Raw genomic sequence first — 16,463 nt, 5'->3', positions numbered from 1 at the left:
TTATTATATTTATGATATTAGTATGGTAGAATAGGCGCATTTCTTCTTACTGTCGTCTATTCTTATTATGTCTATGTGCAGAACGCTCTTATCACCCAATACGACCAGCAAATCTCATTAAAAGAAATTCATATGTGTAGCAGAACATCAAAATACTATTATTGGATGTTCAGGGGTGCTATTGAAACCTAATAACACCTGATTAACTTAATTCCTAAAGGAGAGGCTCTGCATATATACAAGGTGTAGCTTTCAGAACTACGAAATACAAAATTTCTTCTGAGGCACCAAAAATTCCAATGCCAGTACGGACCAACCAATAGTTCTTCCGAGCGTGGTGAGCATACTTAAGTGGGTACTTGATGAAAACATCAAGTACCCACATCAGTGAAAATAGTGTACTATTACATATTGTTTTATATTTCTGCATATTGAAGGAAAGTTGTTCATCTCATTCTGTTTTAGAATCAAGAAAAATCTGTATGGACATAATGAAAACAAATAAAGAAATTTAACGACCCTGTACGTTATTGGGTAGCTTTTCAATGCATCGGTGTAGTATATTATTAACGGCGTAGCGTATTATTTTTGTTTTTATGGATCTTGACCAAATTCTTGAAGTTTTATTTTTCTTTTTTCAATAAGTTATCGCAAGATAGCGTGCCTTGTATAGATTCATACACATACCATATAATAAAACCAAACTCTTAAAATATATACATTTATTAAAAAAGGTATTACGAACATTTATAAATATATTAAAATCCAGAATTATTATGTTTTATATATCACAAGTTTATACTATTTTTGTCATAGAATATATCAGTAGTAAAAAATTGAAAGACTGTTAAAGTTACATTTAATGGATATGTAGTCAGTATTCACAATTTAGTTGTAATGTCTCTAAACATGCACTTTTATTCAGAAGGCTATGATATAACCTAAGTACAGCATTAAGTTTGATAAATCCCCAAAATCGGGGTTCATAAATATTTGGCAGCATCACTAATTTGAGATTACAAGACTCGTTATTAAGTAGATGTGTAAACAATGTTTATGAAATAATAAAAAAAACGTGTGTATCTTAAAAATTGGGGTAAGATTGTATTAACTTATTATCTGCACACAATTTCTGAGAAAGTTAACAACTACTATTTCCAGAGTCAAAAGTGAAAGATTGCAGCAAACACAATAGTAATTAAAGAAAGCTATTACCTCTACTAGCCTAGCTAGATGCCTTTGAGATGTATATATACAGACGAATGTTGAGAATTCCATGGGTACAAAGAGTTACTAATGTTGAGGTACTTCGTCGCATGTGTAAACAAAAAGAATTACTAAGAATAATCAAAGAGAGGAAAATGTAATACTTGGATCATCTGTTGAGAGGCGAAAGATACGAATTACTTCAAGTTATACTGGAAGGAAAAGTACAGGGCAAAAGATCAGTAGGAAGACGCCAGAACTCGTGGCTGAAAGACCTGAGGAGATGGTTCGACCGCTCATCCACAGAAATCTTTCGCGTAGCAGTTTCCAAAACTACAATTGCCATTTGCATCGCCAACCTTCGTAAAGAGACGGCGCCATGAGAAGAAGATTACCTCTACAATATTTCTGATAAAGTCAGTAAGACGTCAATCTAATTTTCAGAATCGAAACAGCATAGCTTTTACCGGCAAATTAACAATAATTCAAGGAAAACTATGATCTAGAATCTAAATAATGTAGAGGACACCAGGTCTGATATGGTGCAGTTGAAAGAATACAAAGACTCCACACTCAAGATTATATATTTTAAGATCTAATTTATATCGCACTTTTAATAAAGTAATAGAACATTTAATGTATATTGAAGTAGGCATTATATTGAATCAGAAATAAAGAAGACATATTCGAAAACTTACGTTAAAACTCATAATATATTAACTAACATCTTGAATATGCGCCACTGAACGAATGCCGAAATTCCGATCGTTTCTCCGGATGTAACTCTAGGCAAAAATACGCCATTTTGCGCAACTCATCAAATGACGAAAGCGATACGTTATGTTTAAGCATATAGTAAGACTAGACATTTCCAGAATAGTAAATATTTAGACAAAACTCAATAATGTTAAAAATCAACTGTGTCATTTATTTACCAGTAATTTTGTCGAATCAGGAATGTGGTAAAGAATTTAACAATACAGACAGCCAAAAAAAAAACAAATATAAATTGTCTTGAAATTTTATTTAAATGAAATTTTGAAAGGATTAATACAAAGACAAAGACGTCCACGAAATATTGAAAATTGTATAAGATTTATCAAGTTTCTAAACATTTCTTTTTTCCTAACATGTAGATTCCAGTTCAATAAACTAGCTTTGTAATGCAAATCAATTGCAAAAGAATAATGACATGGAATCCTAAAAATTTTGCTATAACTGTAACAATGAACATTACAAATTTATTAATACATTTAAGTTTCAATGTGACTCGACAAATCAACAGTATTATGGCAGCGTAAAAACTACGGAAACAGCATTGAAAAAAACTGAAATTGTTCCACATATATTGACTTTCTTCATTGGAAACGAATTAGCGTGGTTTTATTTCACTTTAACTTCTAATAGTTTATTAATAGCTTGTATTAGTTAATTAACTTCTTATATCTTTTAAATTTTAACAAACAACAGATTTAGTTTTCTTTAACTTGCACATGAATTTATTTAACTTACTTAATTTTATAGCACCAAAATTTATATATTTCGCAAGTTCGCAGGATAGAGAACGAAATCTAGTAAATAAATTTCAGTTCATTGCAATACTGCCTTGCATTATATTACTTTGTTACTACTAAGGATGGCTTCATTGATGAAACCATTTATTTTTGTATTTAATCCTTTCACTTACAGTTTTTATATTCAGATTGATATAATTTGCCGAATACTATTTTAAATAAAAAAATTTATGATTTTTTTCTTGTGCAGATATTAAGTTATCACAACCATATAAACAACTCAATGCTTCAGAATATATTTCTAAACTTAGATCTCACTACTGATAATAAAATTATTGTTATGGCATAATAACTGTAGATGCGTAAGAATATTTGCTCACCCACTGTAAAAAATTAGAAAGTTTAATACAGCCTGATATACAAAAAGGAAATAACCAAAAGTAGCGAACTGCTAGACATTGACCAAGCGGAATTTGGTTTAGTGCTCTTCTGTGCTAGACTTCCTTTACAAGGTAGTTGTTTCTTTAAGAATTTGAAGAAGGCGTCGACGATATTTGCGGGAGTACTATCCTTGCACTTCTCTAGTTCATGATTAACACATTCTCTGACTTCTTCGAAATCGCTGTAAAAATATAATAATTAATGAAAAAGTTTTTTTTATTTATTTTGAATAAAAAAGTTTTAGTCTTTTATAATCGTTGCCAACTTTGGCAAAACTTTAACTCTGTAATAGTAATAATTTTTATATTATGACTTAGAAACGCCGAAGTGAACTCTCAGTAATTTTGTAAACAATAAAAAAAAAATAAATTAAGATCAATGAGATCTCAATTTGAAAGATCCAATACCAATCGAAAGTTCCAATTAAGATAATGGAATTATGCAGTGGCGCACCCAGGGGGTGTTTGGGGGTTAACCCCCCTCCTAGGACCGTATTCCGACACTGTTACTCACACATTTTAAGGACTCAAAATGGAGGTAACATCATAAAAAAAATTTCGGTGACCAACCAAATCCCCCCCCCCCCCGAGGCCAATTCTAAGTGCGCTACTGAATTAAAGCATTATTTGAATCTCTCTGAACTGATCCTCTTCTTACTTAAATAAGATATTGGAGTTTTTGTATTTTTATTTCATCAATTACGATCGATTGTAACATTTTTTTTATAATTAGATTAGTAACTAATTATTATATATTACGTTAATATTAATTTTAAAAACCGTTTGCAACTACCGCAGCTACGCCAATGGCCGTACCCAAAAATATATTTTGCACCTATATCTTTAAGGTTTTTTTTCCTTAAAAGAAGTACCGAAACATGCAGATTACTTGATGGCTGCTTTGTTAGAAATTTGAGAGCAATCGTCATTTTTTGGGAACAAATAACATTTAGGCCCCTTTTTACAGCGCTAGGAAGAGAGTAATAAAATTTGTTGAACTTCTTACAAATAGCTTTACTTCAAAGAGAACCTTTCCCTCAATACGGTACAGCTATTAGCCTTTTTGCTTTTATTTTTAAAAAATACCGTTGTTTATGTGTTTACGAAGAAAATGAAAATGAGTCGGTTCTTGTTAAGAGAAAGTTCTTTAAGTGGGGATGATTCTGTTCTAGGGGATAGTTTGTAAAATTTGAAAAAGAGAGAATCACTTTTCGTTGGGTAGTCTAAGAGATTAGGCGAACTTTTTGGTTTGGACGTATTTCTTTCTCTGGGAATTTATCTAAAGTGTATACAAATAAAAAAAATTTTATTTCAAAATTTTTAGTAAAAGGTATTAATAAAATACCCAAACGGGCTATATCACAAATACAAAACGTAATTCCATCGGAATTACGTTTTGTATTTGTACATTCGGACATTTGTACATTTGTACGTACATTTCGGAATGTAAATTCCATCATCAGTGTAACCTGAAAGTAAAAATAAAATTTTTTTTTGTGATACATGGTATACAGCCAGCTACAGGAACTTAGTTTCCTAGTGGATTTTTATACAAACACTTCTATTGTATCTCAAGTAGTTTGATCTAATACCCGAGTAGATCAAATATACATTATAAATTAACTTTAGTGTTTGATACTAAAGTTGAGTACAGTTTAAATTCAGTGCGATTTAAGAGGCAACATCATCTAGAGTTACTGTAAGTGGTCTTACTATTAATATCAGCTCCAATTATCTCCAAAGTAGAGTAATCTACGGGTTATCTTCGACAACATGTTCCTGATCGGCGGTTAAAGCTAACTACCGATGCAATTAATTCCTCTAAGGAACAACGATTTCATCAATTGCACTTTTCAGAACTTCCATTAACTTTCATATCTTTTCATTAACAAAAATTATTTGCGAACATTTATTATTTGAATAAAAGCTGTGCGAGTAGCTTCTTGTAAACCAAGTGCGGTTTGGTCCTTATTTCTAAATCAAAGTCTACGTAAGCACTTCACTTTCCAGATCATAATCATTCTTTAACCAATTTCAAATTCTTCACATTCAAAATAAAGGCCTTAATCTATCTTTATTAGAATCTATGAAAATTAACAAATTAAAAAGTACAGATATAATTCTGAATGGCCAACTTAAGTCAAACAGCTCGCCCTCCTCAACTTATTCAGTTAAATACTATAAAGTGTAGACTCATAACAAAAATAGCTCACTTGAGAAAGGCACTCTGTCGAAACAGCTGTAGTGATAATAAATTTTGTGGAAGTGTTGAAAACAAAAATTTCCAGTGTTTTATTGTTTATTTTTATATTTGCTCTTTGGTTATAGTCAGTCTATGATCTTAATATCTCGTGTATATATTTGTTATTATTTCAAAATATGAGTTGATCACGTCTCACTCTATCAAACGCTTTCTCGTACTTCATTAACTAAAAGTACACATTTTTGTTTAGATCCAATCAATTTTGTGTCAGTACATTTAGGCTAAATAGGACCGCTGTGGTTCCTAAACAATTGCATATTGAATGTTTTTATCCTACTCCAGCCAATTGGCTTATTGTATATAGAATATGTTATAGTGTGTGTTGATTGCCTCGTTACTGAGTAAAGTCTCATCTTCATTGTCTTCACAAAGAATCAATTATTATATAGATACGAACGACTGCTAGACATTTTTTTTTAATAAAAATTCTAACCTCGCCAGGATTCGTACTGTGAAGAACGAGGGCACAGAAGATGTCCTAATGGAGGTTGATAGCCAGATATACAAAGACCCATCCAAAAAAAGAAGAATAAATGAATTAAAATCTGAAAGTCAAAATTAAGCAGATAACTGGATATGTTACGGGTAAAGGAATAAAGCAATGTTTAAGCAAAACTCATGTTTAGCATATTTCATGTAAGGCAAGGGAAGATAGAGCAACTTAGATAATATACAGCCGATACAACCATTCTCGTAAACTATGCGAATTACTATTACGGATTAAAAACTGTGCAAAAATAAAGGATATTTATTATTAAATAGATACAACAAAAAAACCACTGAAAGAAACAACAATATTTATTCCGAAAAAGATCCACAACAATACATTTGTTATGTTTTATCTTCAGAAGCAGTAAAATTTGATCATTCTATTGATTTAATTTTTGGTCTCAGCATATTACCATAACTATAATATATTATCCATCGAAGTACCATTAAAGTATATCAAATGTTTGTTAAAATATAATATATCGATTCTACGTTAAAATCTTTATTAGAGAGTAGGTATATTATATAGACACTAATAATATAAAAAGAAAAAGATTTAGTTTTTTAGAGAGATATAGCTTAAGTATAATGTGGAACACGAGGTAAAGAGGTATTCAACATTGTATATATTAATTTAACGAATAAAGCTTGGAAGAATAGAAAATGGTGTATTCTTAAATATAGAATTATAGACAACAAATCTAAAAGGTTATGAGGCCAAAAGTAATTATTGTCCTGGAGGTACAGAATATCAGTTATAGATAAAAATATTAATAGGTTACAAGATGTCACAAACCTGTAAAAATTATATTATAACACCCTTAAATGGTTCCAACTATCATAATTGGAAGTTCAGGATGGAGTTAATTTTAGCGGAAATGGTGTACAAGATTTTACAGAAAAAGAACCAGATTCCACCAAAACCGACGAAGTAAAAGGTGATAAAAAATCCATGCGTTTGATAGTACAATGTGTAAATGATAATCAGCTCGAAAGTTTAAGAACATGCGAAACAGCGAGAAAAATGTGGAATATACTGAAACGTAAATATGAAAAAGTTAATATTCCGGGACAGTTATATCTAAAAAACAAGTTAATGGGTATGGAATTGAAAGAAAATGATGATTTACTTAAATTTATAGATGTATTTGAAGAAGTAGTACGACAATTTAAAGGCAGCTAAAGCAGAAGTAAAAGACATTGTATATAATAAGAGAATCAACACAAATGTTTGTTGGACCCTTATGGTGTAACATACTTACTTGCAGTCTCTATCTGTAAAGAGCATAACTGGTAAATTTGTAACAGAAAGATCATCCGTATCGGGTATTCTTGAGCCAAGAGTTTTATTTAAACAATCTTGTATACCATCTTTCCTCTCTGCCATACATTCGACGCCACCTTCAGCAACAAACACTGAAAAATCAAATTACATATTAGGTACTACAACACCAAAAAATGTTTATAATGCATAAATATAAATGGATATTATGGAAATACCTATTATACATATATTTTTATGATTTGCATTAGATAACAAAGAACCGGTAAAGTCATTTTAGCAAACTATTTTTATAATCTTGTAAGAGTTCATGCGCCAGATAAAGAAGTGTAGGGGGCAGTCCGATAAGTACTTAGCCTACAAAAAAAACATGAAAATTTTGGAAAAGCGGCGATTTATTTCTGAACATAGTCTCTTTTTAGCTCGATACACTTGACCCAGCGATGCTTTAACTTCTTTAACCCGTCTGAAAAATACGTTTTCTCAAGGTCTGTAAAGTACGCTTCCGTGCAGCAATGACCTCCTCATTCGACTTAAATTTCTGCAAGGCGAGTGCCTTTTTCAAGTATGGAAACAAAAAGAAGTCGCACGAGGTCAAATCTAGAGAATACGGTGGATGGGGAACAGTTCGTAGCCCAATTCGATCAATTTCGCCATGGCGACGGCGGAGGTATGTGCCGATGCTTATAGGCTGCGAAGAGGCCTATTTTTATTCGTCAAATGGTGTCGTTTTTTCTGCAATTCGGCGTCGGATCGGCCCAATAATTTAGCGTAATAGAGTCCTGTGACTGTTGTATCCTTCTCCAAGTAGTTGATGTACATAAACCCTTGTGAATCCAGAAAATAGAGGATATCACCACTCCGACCGAGAGGACAGTCTTTGCCTTCTTCGCAGCACGTTCGTCGGGTGCCGTCCACTGTTTCGACTGTTTCTTGGTGTCTAGGGTTTACCAGTGGATTCCTGTTTCATCGACGGTGATGAAACGACGTAGAAACTCCTTCGGATTACGCTTAAATAGCGTCAAACACTGCTCTGAAGTGGTCTCACTGTTGCGCTTGTTGTCTGGAGTGAGCAAACGCGCACCCCTTGCGCCGACAGCCTTCTCATGCCCAAAATTTCATGAAGGATATGATATACGCGGTCTTTTAAGATGAATATCTGCCAATCGTGGGATCGTGGATTTTTGTCACGTTATCCTCCGTGGTAGCCATTTTCGGGGCACCGAGGCGTGGCTCATCAAAAACCGATGTGCGACCACGTTGAAACTCGTTAAACCAATTTTTGACGGTTGCCATCGAAGGAGAGGACTCACCGTGCACAGCATCCAAGCGCTCTTTGATTTCGCTGTGCGATTTCCCTTCCAAAAACAAGAATCGAATCACCGACCGATATTGCTCTTTTTTCATTTTTCTAAAATCCACGAACACGCTCGCATGCACACGTGGTCAAAGAAAAACTAGGAGTCCCTATTTTTTGGGGTCACTTGGTAGTCTCCAACAAATGTTTCCCGTCTGCGATCTAATACCTCTCAGTCATGCAAGATGATTGACTGTTTCAGGTTCTATGTTAGAGTCTGCTGATAAGTCTGCATAATCCCCTTTGTAAGCAGTTGTTCCGTGACTGGCGCAAGTCCAGTAAAGCTACGGTTTCTTAGAATAGTGCGCAGCGCACGGCATACACGTACAGCAGAATATGTTGTACTCGACTCACGGCAGTTTTGGGTAAGTCGGTTTGTTAGAGATTAGTTCGCATACATATATTCTGTCACGCTCAAAACAAGTTTAGAAATTAGTTTCACGTTTATTCTTAAAAGATACGTTTAGAAAAATGAATTTTCGCAAACTTAACGCAATAATACTTTAGACTTTCCGGGGATTTATTTGGAACTGTCTTACAATTTGTACTAGATCCACTAGTCTTTTATCTTCCTCGCGAGAAAATTTAGTAGACATTACTTAATTATTACAATAATAATAACTATATAAAAAACAATTATAATTTCGATATAGATACCTATGTACGCTGTGAGCTCAGCTGAACATTTGCATCCAAATTAAATCGAAATTGTGGGAGTTATGCGTCGCTCACTGTTCTAACAAACCATAGCTTAAGGACGTCTGTTATGAATCTAGGCTGATATCTGCTTGTTTTCCGTCCTATTAGTGCTTGTCAAAAGAATTATTAGACCAGCACTTTTTTTAATGCAAATAGTTCTCAGAAAGCTGTTATACATGCAAAGTTGCATTAAGGCTAAAAGTAACAAAATACGATGTTTTCTGGAAAAACTATATATACGGAGTTTTGTGCTTCTTTGTCCGACTGAAAATGATTACATTTTAATGCCTTTTTTGGTGGCTTAAATATGAGGAAATCGCAAATAGATAAATTGGGACTATTGGATGGATGCTCTAATAGCCTCCTTTCTTTTCGTTGTAGATTTTTTTTCACTTCTTTGGCAACATAAGGGGCGAGCATTGACACCATATGAGAGCTTTCTTCGTGCAGGTCTCTTTATTTTCACTCTTAAATTTTCGACACCATTCCTTGACAATTGGATACGAAAAACATGCGTTCCCATATACTGCTTGAATTTGCAATGGTTGTAAATCTTCAGCACACAGAAATTGAATGAGCGCATGCTGAGTATACTTGGATGGATTGTTAACAACAGACGCCATTTTTATGCCACAATACTTAAAATCGCAGTCAAATACAAATATAGGGACTGATGAGTGTGACGTTTACAAACATTTACAGAACATCAGTTACGTGATTACAATTGTTTTCAAGGCCAACTTGACCAAAGATGGGTTTCAATAGAACAAGCGCATATCATGCATTGAGACATCCTGTATAAACTCCGTGAATATAAAACTAGTCCTCGATATCACCACAAAGTTTGTACTCTTAAATACTATTCGATTCCGTAGGGTTAATCATGGACAATTTCAATAATGTTTTAATACTATGGAATCTGAATACTGATGACTATGGAATCTGAATCTGGACTCTGATCTACACGAATATTATTTAGTGTAGGATAAGCCTTCGAGCACATTTGGCAACTGAAAAAAGAAAAAGTGCCTTTCTTCGAAGAGAAAAATTGGTTTGCGAAATCCGAAATCTTTGAAGATCAGGATGACTACTAGAACTTACATTTCCACTGAACTTCTCTGTCACAACAAACTAAATGTTAAGATACATGGAAAAAATAAAGTTATTGACAATATTTGGGGACACCAGCTTTAAACAGCTTGTTCTCTTTGTCAGTCAGCTAGCTGACAATGATTTGTCTCATTCCAAGAGGTTAAATTCACTGATCGTTGCAAATAAGGACAAGCTGAGTAATTATGAAGATAACTTTGAGAATAATTCATGGCAAATTTTAAAGAAATCCTCAAGACTTCAGTGGAATTAAAAAATACTGAAGGCATACTAAAAATATCTAAAAGTTTGACGAGACCTTTTAATGTTTATTATAAAGCGGCGAAACCAGACCTGCAGCTTGAAATAGTTGAACTCCAATATAATAATAATCTCAAACAATTATTCCTAATTGTTCCAAAATTGGAGATCTACAAAGACTTGTTGAACAAGTTTTCTAATCATCATATTTGGAAGCAGCTTTTTAAATAATAAAATTTAGAAAAAACTGTATCAGAAAAGATTGACGGATTATTTTCACTCAGTTCACTCTTAAGAATAACTGTCCCAATTTGAATCAAACGAATAAAACTTTGTGGTGATTTGATAAAACATCGCAGCTTTATACATCGCTTTAGTTTAATGATATTTCTCACTTACTGTATTTTTAGATGTATTAAAATGATTTGGTATGGCCTGTCAAAATTTTTTCTTACAATTTTGGTCGGCTCTGAAAAACCTATCATAGCTATAATCTACGCTACGTATATAGTCTACATTTTAGAAGCTAAAGGATAACGATAAATAGATAATACGTACTGGCTAATCTATCTCCATCCTTGTAACACATAAATTCTTGCAAATCGTTTATAATATCCAGCGTTCTATTGAAGGCGTCTTCTTCTTTTTTATCCATACACGATCTTGAAATAGAAATGGCATTATCAAAACATCCCTTAATATCTGGCCATTTCTTACAGTATTTTGAGAACACTTCATCCATAGAACCTGTCTTTTTTTTCTCTTCCAGTTCCTCTTCTAGGGATGTTACGTTAACGTAAGATTCTATACAAATACGAGCGTTTTCTTGTTCATCCTAAAATAAAAAAATAATTGAATGCGTTACATAACCTTTATTATAATAAATGATTTTTATAATTGATTGATTGTAATGAAAATTACATTTTTAAATAAAGTTTGACGTTTCGAATTCCACTCCGGATTTATTAATTTAAAAATCATTTAAAAAAAAAATCCAAACAATTTTTTTGTTCAAAAAGATTTTCGTAGCGGAAACCGAAACGCCAAACGTTATTTAAAAATGAAATATTTATTTACAATCAATTGTTGCTTAACCCCATATAAACATAATATTTGGGTATTAAAGTTATATTTCCCTTACTTTAATGTTACAATTAGGCTACGCAATTTTAATTGTTTTTACTATAACCTTGCTAACATTATGTTGACCTGACATTGACTGTGTGTTTTAGAAAAGACTATTGCATGTATGATTGCTTTTATTTCGAACAGAATAAGTCAAAACGTGGCTATTAATAGATTTGGTAAATCACCAAGTAACGTGGATTCAGTACTGTGTAAAGTAAACTGTGTAAACGAGATTTTAAACTCAACGTTCTGGAACAGGTCACCAGAGGAAAACAACTCATCAGGCCGACAATTTTAATATCTTCAATGCTAAGACGTCGTCACGAAATAACTGTAGAGATTAGAAATAATTATCTGTTAGGAATGTTCTAATCGTTAGAAGACGGTTTATGTCTCTAATCTGGGATCTCTGAGACCGCTCCACTTATCTTTGATCAGCTCTTGAGTGGATCTTAACCCGCTGTTACACGCGCTATGAGCGAATTTCTCACCATATTTATTAATAAGCAATGGTATTATCTTAGCTAATACGATAACCTTTACCATCAAGGAATTTAGCATCGTTCATTAGAGGAGATGACAACGTTTCAGTATATTTTAGGCAGCCAGTAGGTCGGTATAATTTATATGCTTTTTTTTTAAAGGCTGTGATACTTGATCGAAGTGACAGCCCTCTTCGTGTGAGATTATTCCTCACCGCGCGTGCAATCACGGGTATTAATTAAACATACAAATTATTATAACGGATTTTTTTTTATCCAGATAGCCAGAGCGGGTAAATGACTATCTGTATTTTAATTTCTGTAGGGAATTGTAATCTTGGAACAAGCACATCAAACAATACAAACATGTGCCGTTGGTATTGCCACTGGCTTTAAAAGTAATACGTGCCTTTATTTGTTTTTAGTCGTAAACTTCTATTTACACATTAGGTACGCTCATAAAATACATTCTGGGAAAAAGAAAACATGACGAACAGAAACAAATATGTTTTATGGAATATTACTCGTATACGAAAACAAACATAAATACTATATTTCGTTCCTATCAAAAGTATCTAAGTATGTATAGTAAACTAATAATGTTTTAGATTTATAGATTATTTTTTGAAGGTAACTATAACAACACCCACCAATCCAAAATTATCTACTGATACACATTTGGGAAATAGCTATCAAAACTATCAATGTCAGTCAACAAATATATTCAAGATAAGGAATACTTTGTTGAAAGCGAATAAAATGGATCAGTGTACTTATTTTAATAAAGTCTGTCTCAAAATGTTAGTTTTTCCCTATTTAAACAGTTTATTTTCTTATCAACAGTTTATCATCTTATATTTTTTATTAGATAAACACTAAAATCTGCTAAAATCCTTCCAGGTATTAACAAAATACCAAACTTCTACGTAAGTATGTTATAAATCCCATCAAAGGCAGAATGTCCCCTGACGATTATAGCGAACAAGTAGGTGGCATGAATGATATTTGTCATTATGATAGTGAAGTATCAATTCCACTTGTATCTCTTTTTTATGTCACCGTCGAATCATTCTATTAATTTAGAGAGTTCATGTATACAATCAACTTTACACACAAACGTTTAGAGAGTGACTATTGCAAGTTTATCAAATTAATTATTAATTATCGTCACTAGAAACGCCACACTCGTTAATCATTTCTCCCCTTCTGTCCTCTCCGATTAATTCAAATAATATCACTGATATCAATTTAAATGCTATGTGTCAAAATTCTTTTAACATACTTCTAATAACTCATATAAAATTATTTTTATATGCATTTCCCGCCAATTCGCCGGCAACTCGTTTTATTTCTTCGCGCTTTTTACCCATTTCAGTTAAACCTGACCCCCTTACGAGACACCAACAAATCTTCGTTTTTTATTTCTAGGTCAAATTTTTACCTTAAACAAACAGTCAACCGCATAGAAAATATCCATTTCAAGTAATTTGAATTTGAATTTTAAAGGCGGCTTTAGACGGCTCGTGAAATGGCGCTCTTCGCTCCTTTAAGGAGCGATCTCACGGAACGTGGAGTGGCGTTCTTCATCGGCAAAGAGAAATAGAAAAAGATAAAATAAATACCTTATTTCTTCTCAATAATTGTGGTTTACGATCTGTTTGATAGGACAAAACTGTCTATTTATTGTCGGTGCGTGCTATTCCGTTATTTGTCGGTAAATCGACCCGGTTCAAAAGAATCGGAAGCTGATGCACCGCATGATCAACCGCTTGTGTTGGAATTTTTATCATTGTAACGTATGGTCCTAAAGTTTTGGGAAAAATTTCACCTGGTCTGATTGAGAAGCAAAATGCATTTAACAAAGAAGGCCATGGAATTGAAATGTCATCAGTTATTGACATTTAATAAACAAAGCAGAATATTTTGGTTTGTGCTCTGCAAAATGTCTTATAAAATTGATATTCGTCGAGGTGTTTATAATATGGTTGGGCGAATGTCGAAACGAGATATTGTTAATATTTATCGAGATCAAAACATAAGCAAATCGACAATTTATCGCACAATCAGAGAATGTGAAGAAGGGATACCATGTGTTAACTTGCGTAAAAGTGGCCGACCGCGAATTTTGAACCATATAAGAGAGGCAAGACTGATTGAAGCAGCTAAGAATAAAATTGGGGTCTCACAGCGAAAACTGGCCAGAAGATTTCATGTCGGAAAGACTACAGTATACAGGACCCTATCGAGTAACAATATTATCTACCGGAAAAGAAGGAAAGCTCCAAAATACACAGAGGATCAATTAGAGAGAATTCCGAGATGTAGCCGCGCGTTAAGGCGAGTGCATTTCGTCAAGTTACGCGAGGATCACAAGGGACTGGTACGAAACTAACAACATTACCTTTGTACCGAAAACAGACAATCCCCCCAACCTACCTCAGGCTCGTCCAATTGAAGAGTTCTGGGCAATATTAAGTCGGAAAGTCTATAATAACGGATGGGAAGCACAAAATCAGGAACAGTTAAGACGCCGCATATATACAAAAATTAGAGAAATTGACGCCGAGGTCGTCCAAAGGATGATGCAACGTGTCAGGGGAATTATTAGGCAAATCGAAAATAATGGTCCCTTGTCTGTCATTTGAATTTTGATTTATAATAAGGATAGTTAAGTTAAATTGTTGAATAATTTAATAAAAATATAAGATTATTGTGGTCAGAGTTATATGCTTTTGAAATTTTTTCCAAAACTTTAGGACCATACGTTATAAATTACCCTCCTTAATAAATTTTTTACCGCCATCACTGATGTCGAAGTGTGCCATTCTAGGAGTTGTCTGATTCCGGTTTTAAGGAGGCATCAAACAGCATTATCTTAAGATAAGCAAAAATCCCCCATGTTTGTTCTGATAATAACTTAAACTACTTTATTACTTTACTCGTAGACTTGAATAATTGTTTCTACGTGGAGAAGAACACAACTCCAATATAATTACTTCAGCCACTGTTAGACATTGATTGCCCGTCTATGATTTTGGAAATGAGAAAAACCTTAACACTAACGAAAAGAAAAAAAGCTTACGTGAAGTACATGTCAAACAACAAACAACAAGCGTACGACTATTACAAAATAATAAGAAATGAAACGCATGCACTTGTAAGACGAATTAAAAACGAGCACTGGGAACGCTTCTCAAAAGAACTTGAGCATGATTTTTATGGTTTACAAAAAAATATGGGGCTTTATAAGAGGTCAAAGAGCGGAGGTGAAGGGACTAATAGGCCCGAAACACATCGAAAAGGATGCACGGATTGACTATCTAATGAAATTATATACAGAAGAACAACAAATGACGTTGGAACAACAAACACCAGAATTTAACATAAGAGAAACAGAATTTAACATGACGATTTCAACTCGAAAATTAGAACAATAGTAGTCAGTAAAGAATCAACAAGATGTAAGTAAATGGATTTAGCATCGAACAAATAATGGAAATAAAGTACCTAGGGATTACAATGTCCAGCTATGAAGACGTTACAAAAGAAGTAAGAGTTACAAAATGTGTAAAAAACAGGTTCATTCAGTAGGATGAAGGGTACTTCCTCACGTACTATACAACCCTAACCTAATAAAAATACATAAATCAAAGCCCAACAGATATGGAATACAAAAGGTCGAATTTTTGAATACAAAAGGTTATTAGGCGAGGAAACGATATACCTACCAATTTTCCGCAGTAAGATGAATCGATGTGAAACTTTTTTCATTAAATTCGGGAAAGTTTGTGAACAAAATTTATGGTGGTAAAATAAAAATTGCATTGTATAGAAAAATTCATTTTCAAAGTGCATAGAAAATTAAAAATTTGCAACTAAGAAACTATCGAAAGGACTAAGTTTAATTTTCTTACTTGGGGTCTTGGAGGTCGCTGAACACGAATATGATAACGACGATGGTACTCGAGCTTCGAGCTTCCTGGTGCACATTGTGAACCTCGTCTCCTGGAGTTTTATGTTATTTTTATTCGAAATCAGTCGAAGGTCATTACGAGGTTTTCGAGGTCACTGAACACGAATATTATGACGGCGATGATCCTCGAGCTACCTGGTGCCCTGAGTGAACCACGTCTTGTGAATTCTTATGTTATTTTCATTCGAAATAAGTCAAAAGTCATTACTTGTGTGGTAGGTTCGAGGCCGATGAACACGAATATTCTCACAGCAATGATCCTCGAGCTACCTAGAGCCCA

At 33.5% G+C, this 16,463-nt stretch overlaps 1 protein-coding gene across 1 annotated transcript in view; it reads right to left on the bottom strand.

Annotated features, from left to right (window-relative positions):
- Positions 1–707: 707 nt before the first annotated feature.
- Positions 708–16,463, bottom strand: part of LOC140434879 (27 kDa hemolymph glycoprotein-like) — an 80,998-nt gene continuing 65,242 nt past the window's right edge. Inside the window, exons 3-5 of the mRNA XM_072523486.1 lie at positions 11,159–11,435; positions 7,175–7,328; positions 708–3,342 (exon numbers count right to left, since the gene is read on the bottom strand). Of these exons, the coding sequence (XP_072379587.1) occupies positions 3,123–3,342; positions 7,175–7,328; positions 11,159–11,435 (651 nt within the window). The 3' untranslated portion in view covers positions 708–3,122. The remainder of the gene's footprint in view (positions 3,343–7,174; positions 7,329–11,158; positions 11,436–16,463) is intronic.

This window comes from Diabrotica undecimpunctata, chromosome 2 (genome assembly GCF_040954645.1).
Source record: "Diabrotica undecimpunctata isolate CICGRU chromosome 2, icDiaUnde3, whole genome shotgun sequence".
Classification (NCBI taxonomy): domain Eukaryota; kingdom Metazoa; phylum Arthropoda; class Insecta; order Coleoptera; family Chrysomelidae; genus Diabrotica; species Diabrotica undecimpunctata.
This window is presented reverse-complemented; position numbering and strand designations above follow the sequence as displayed.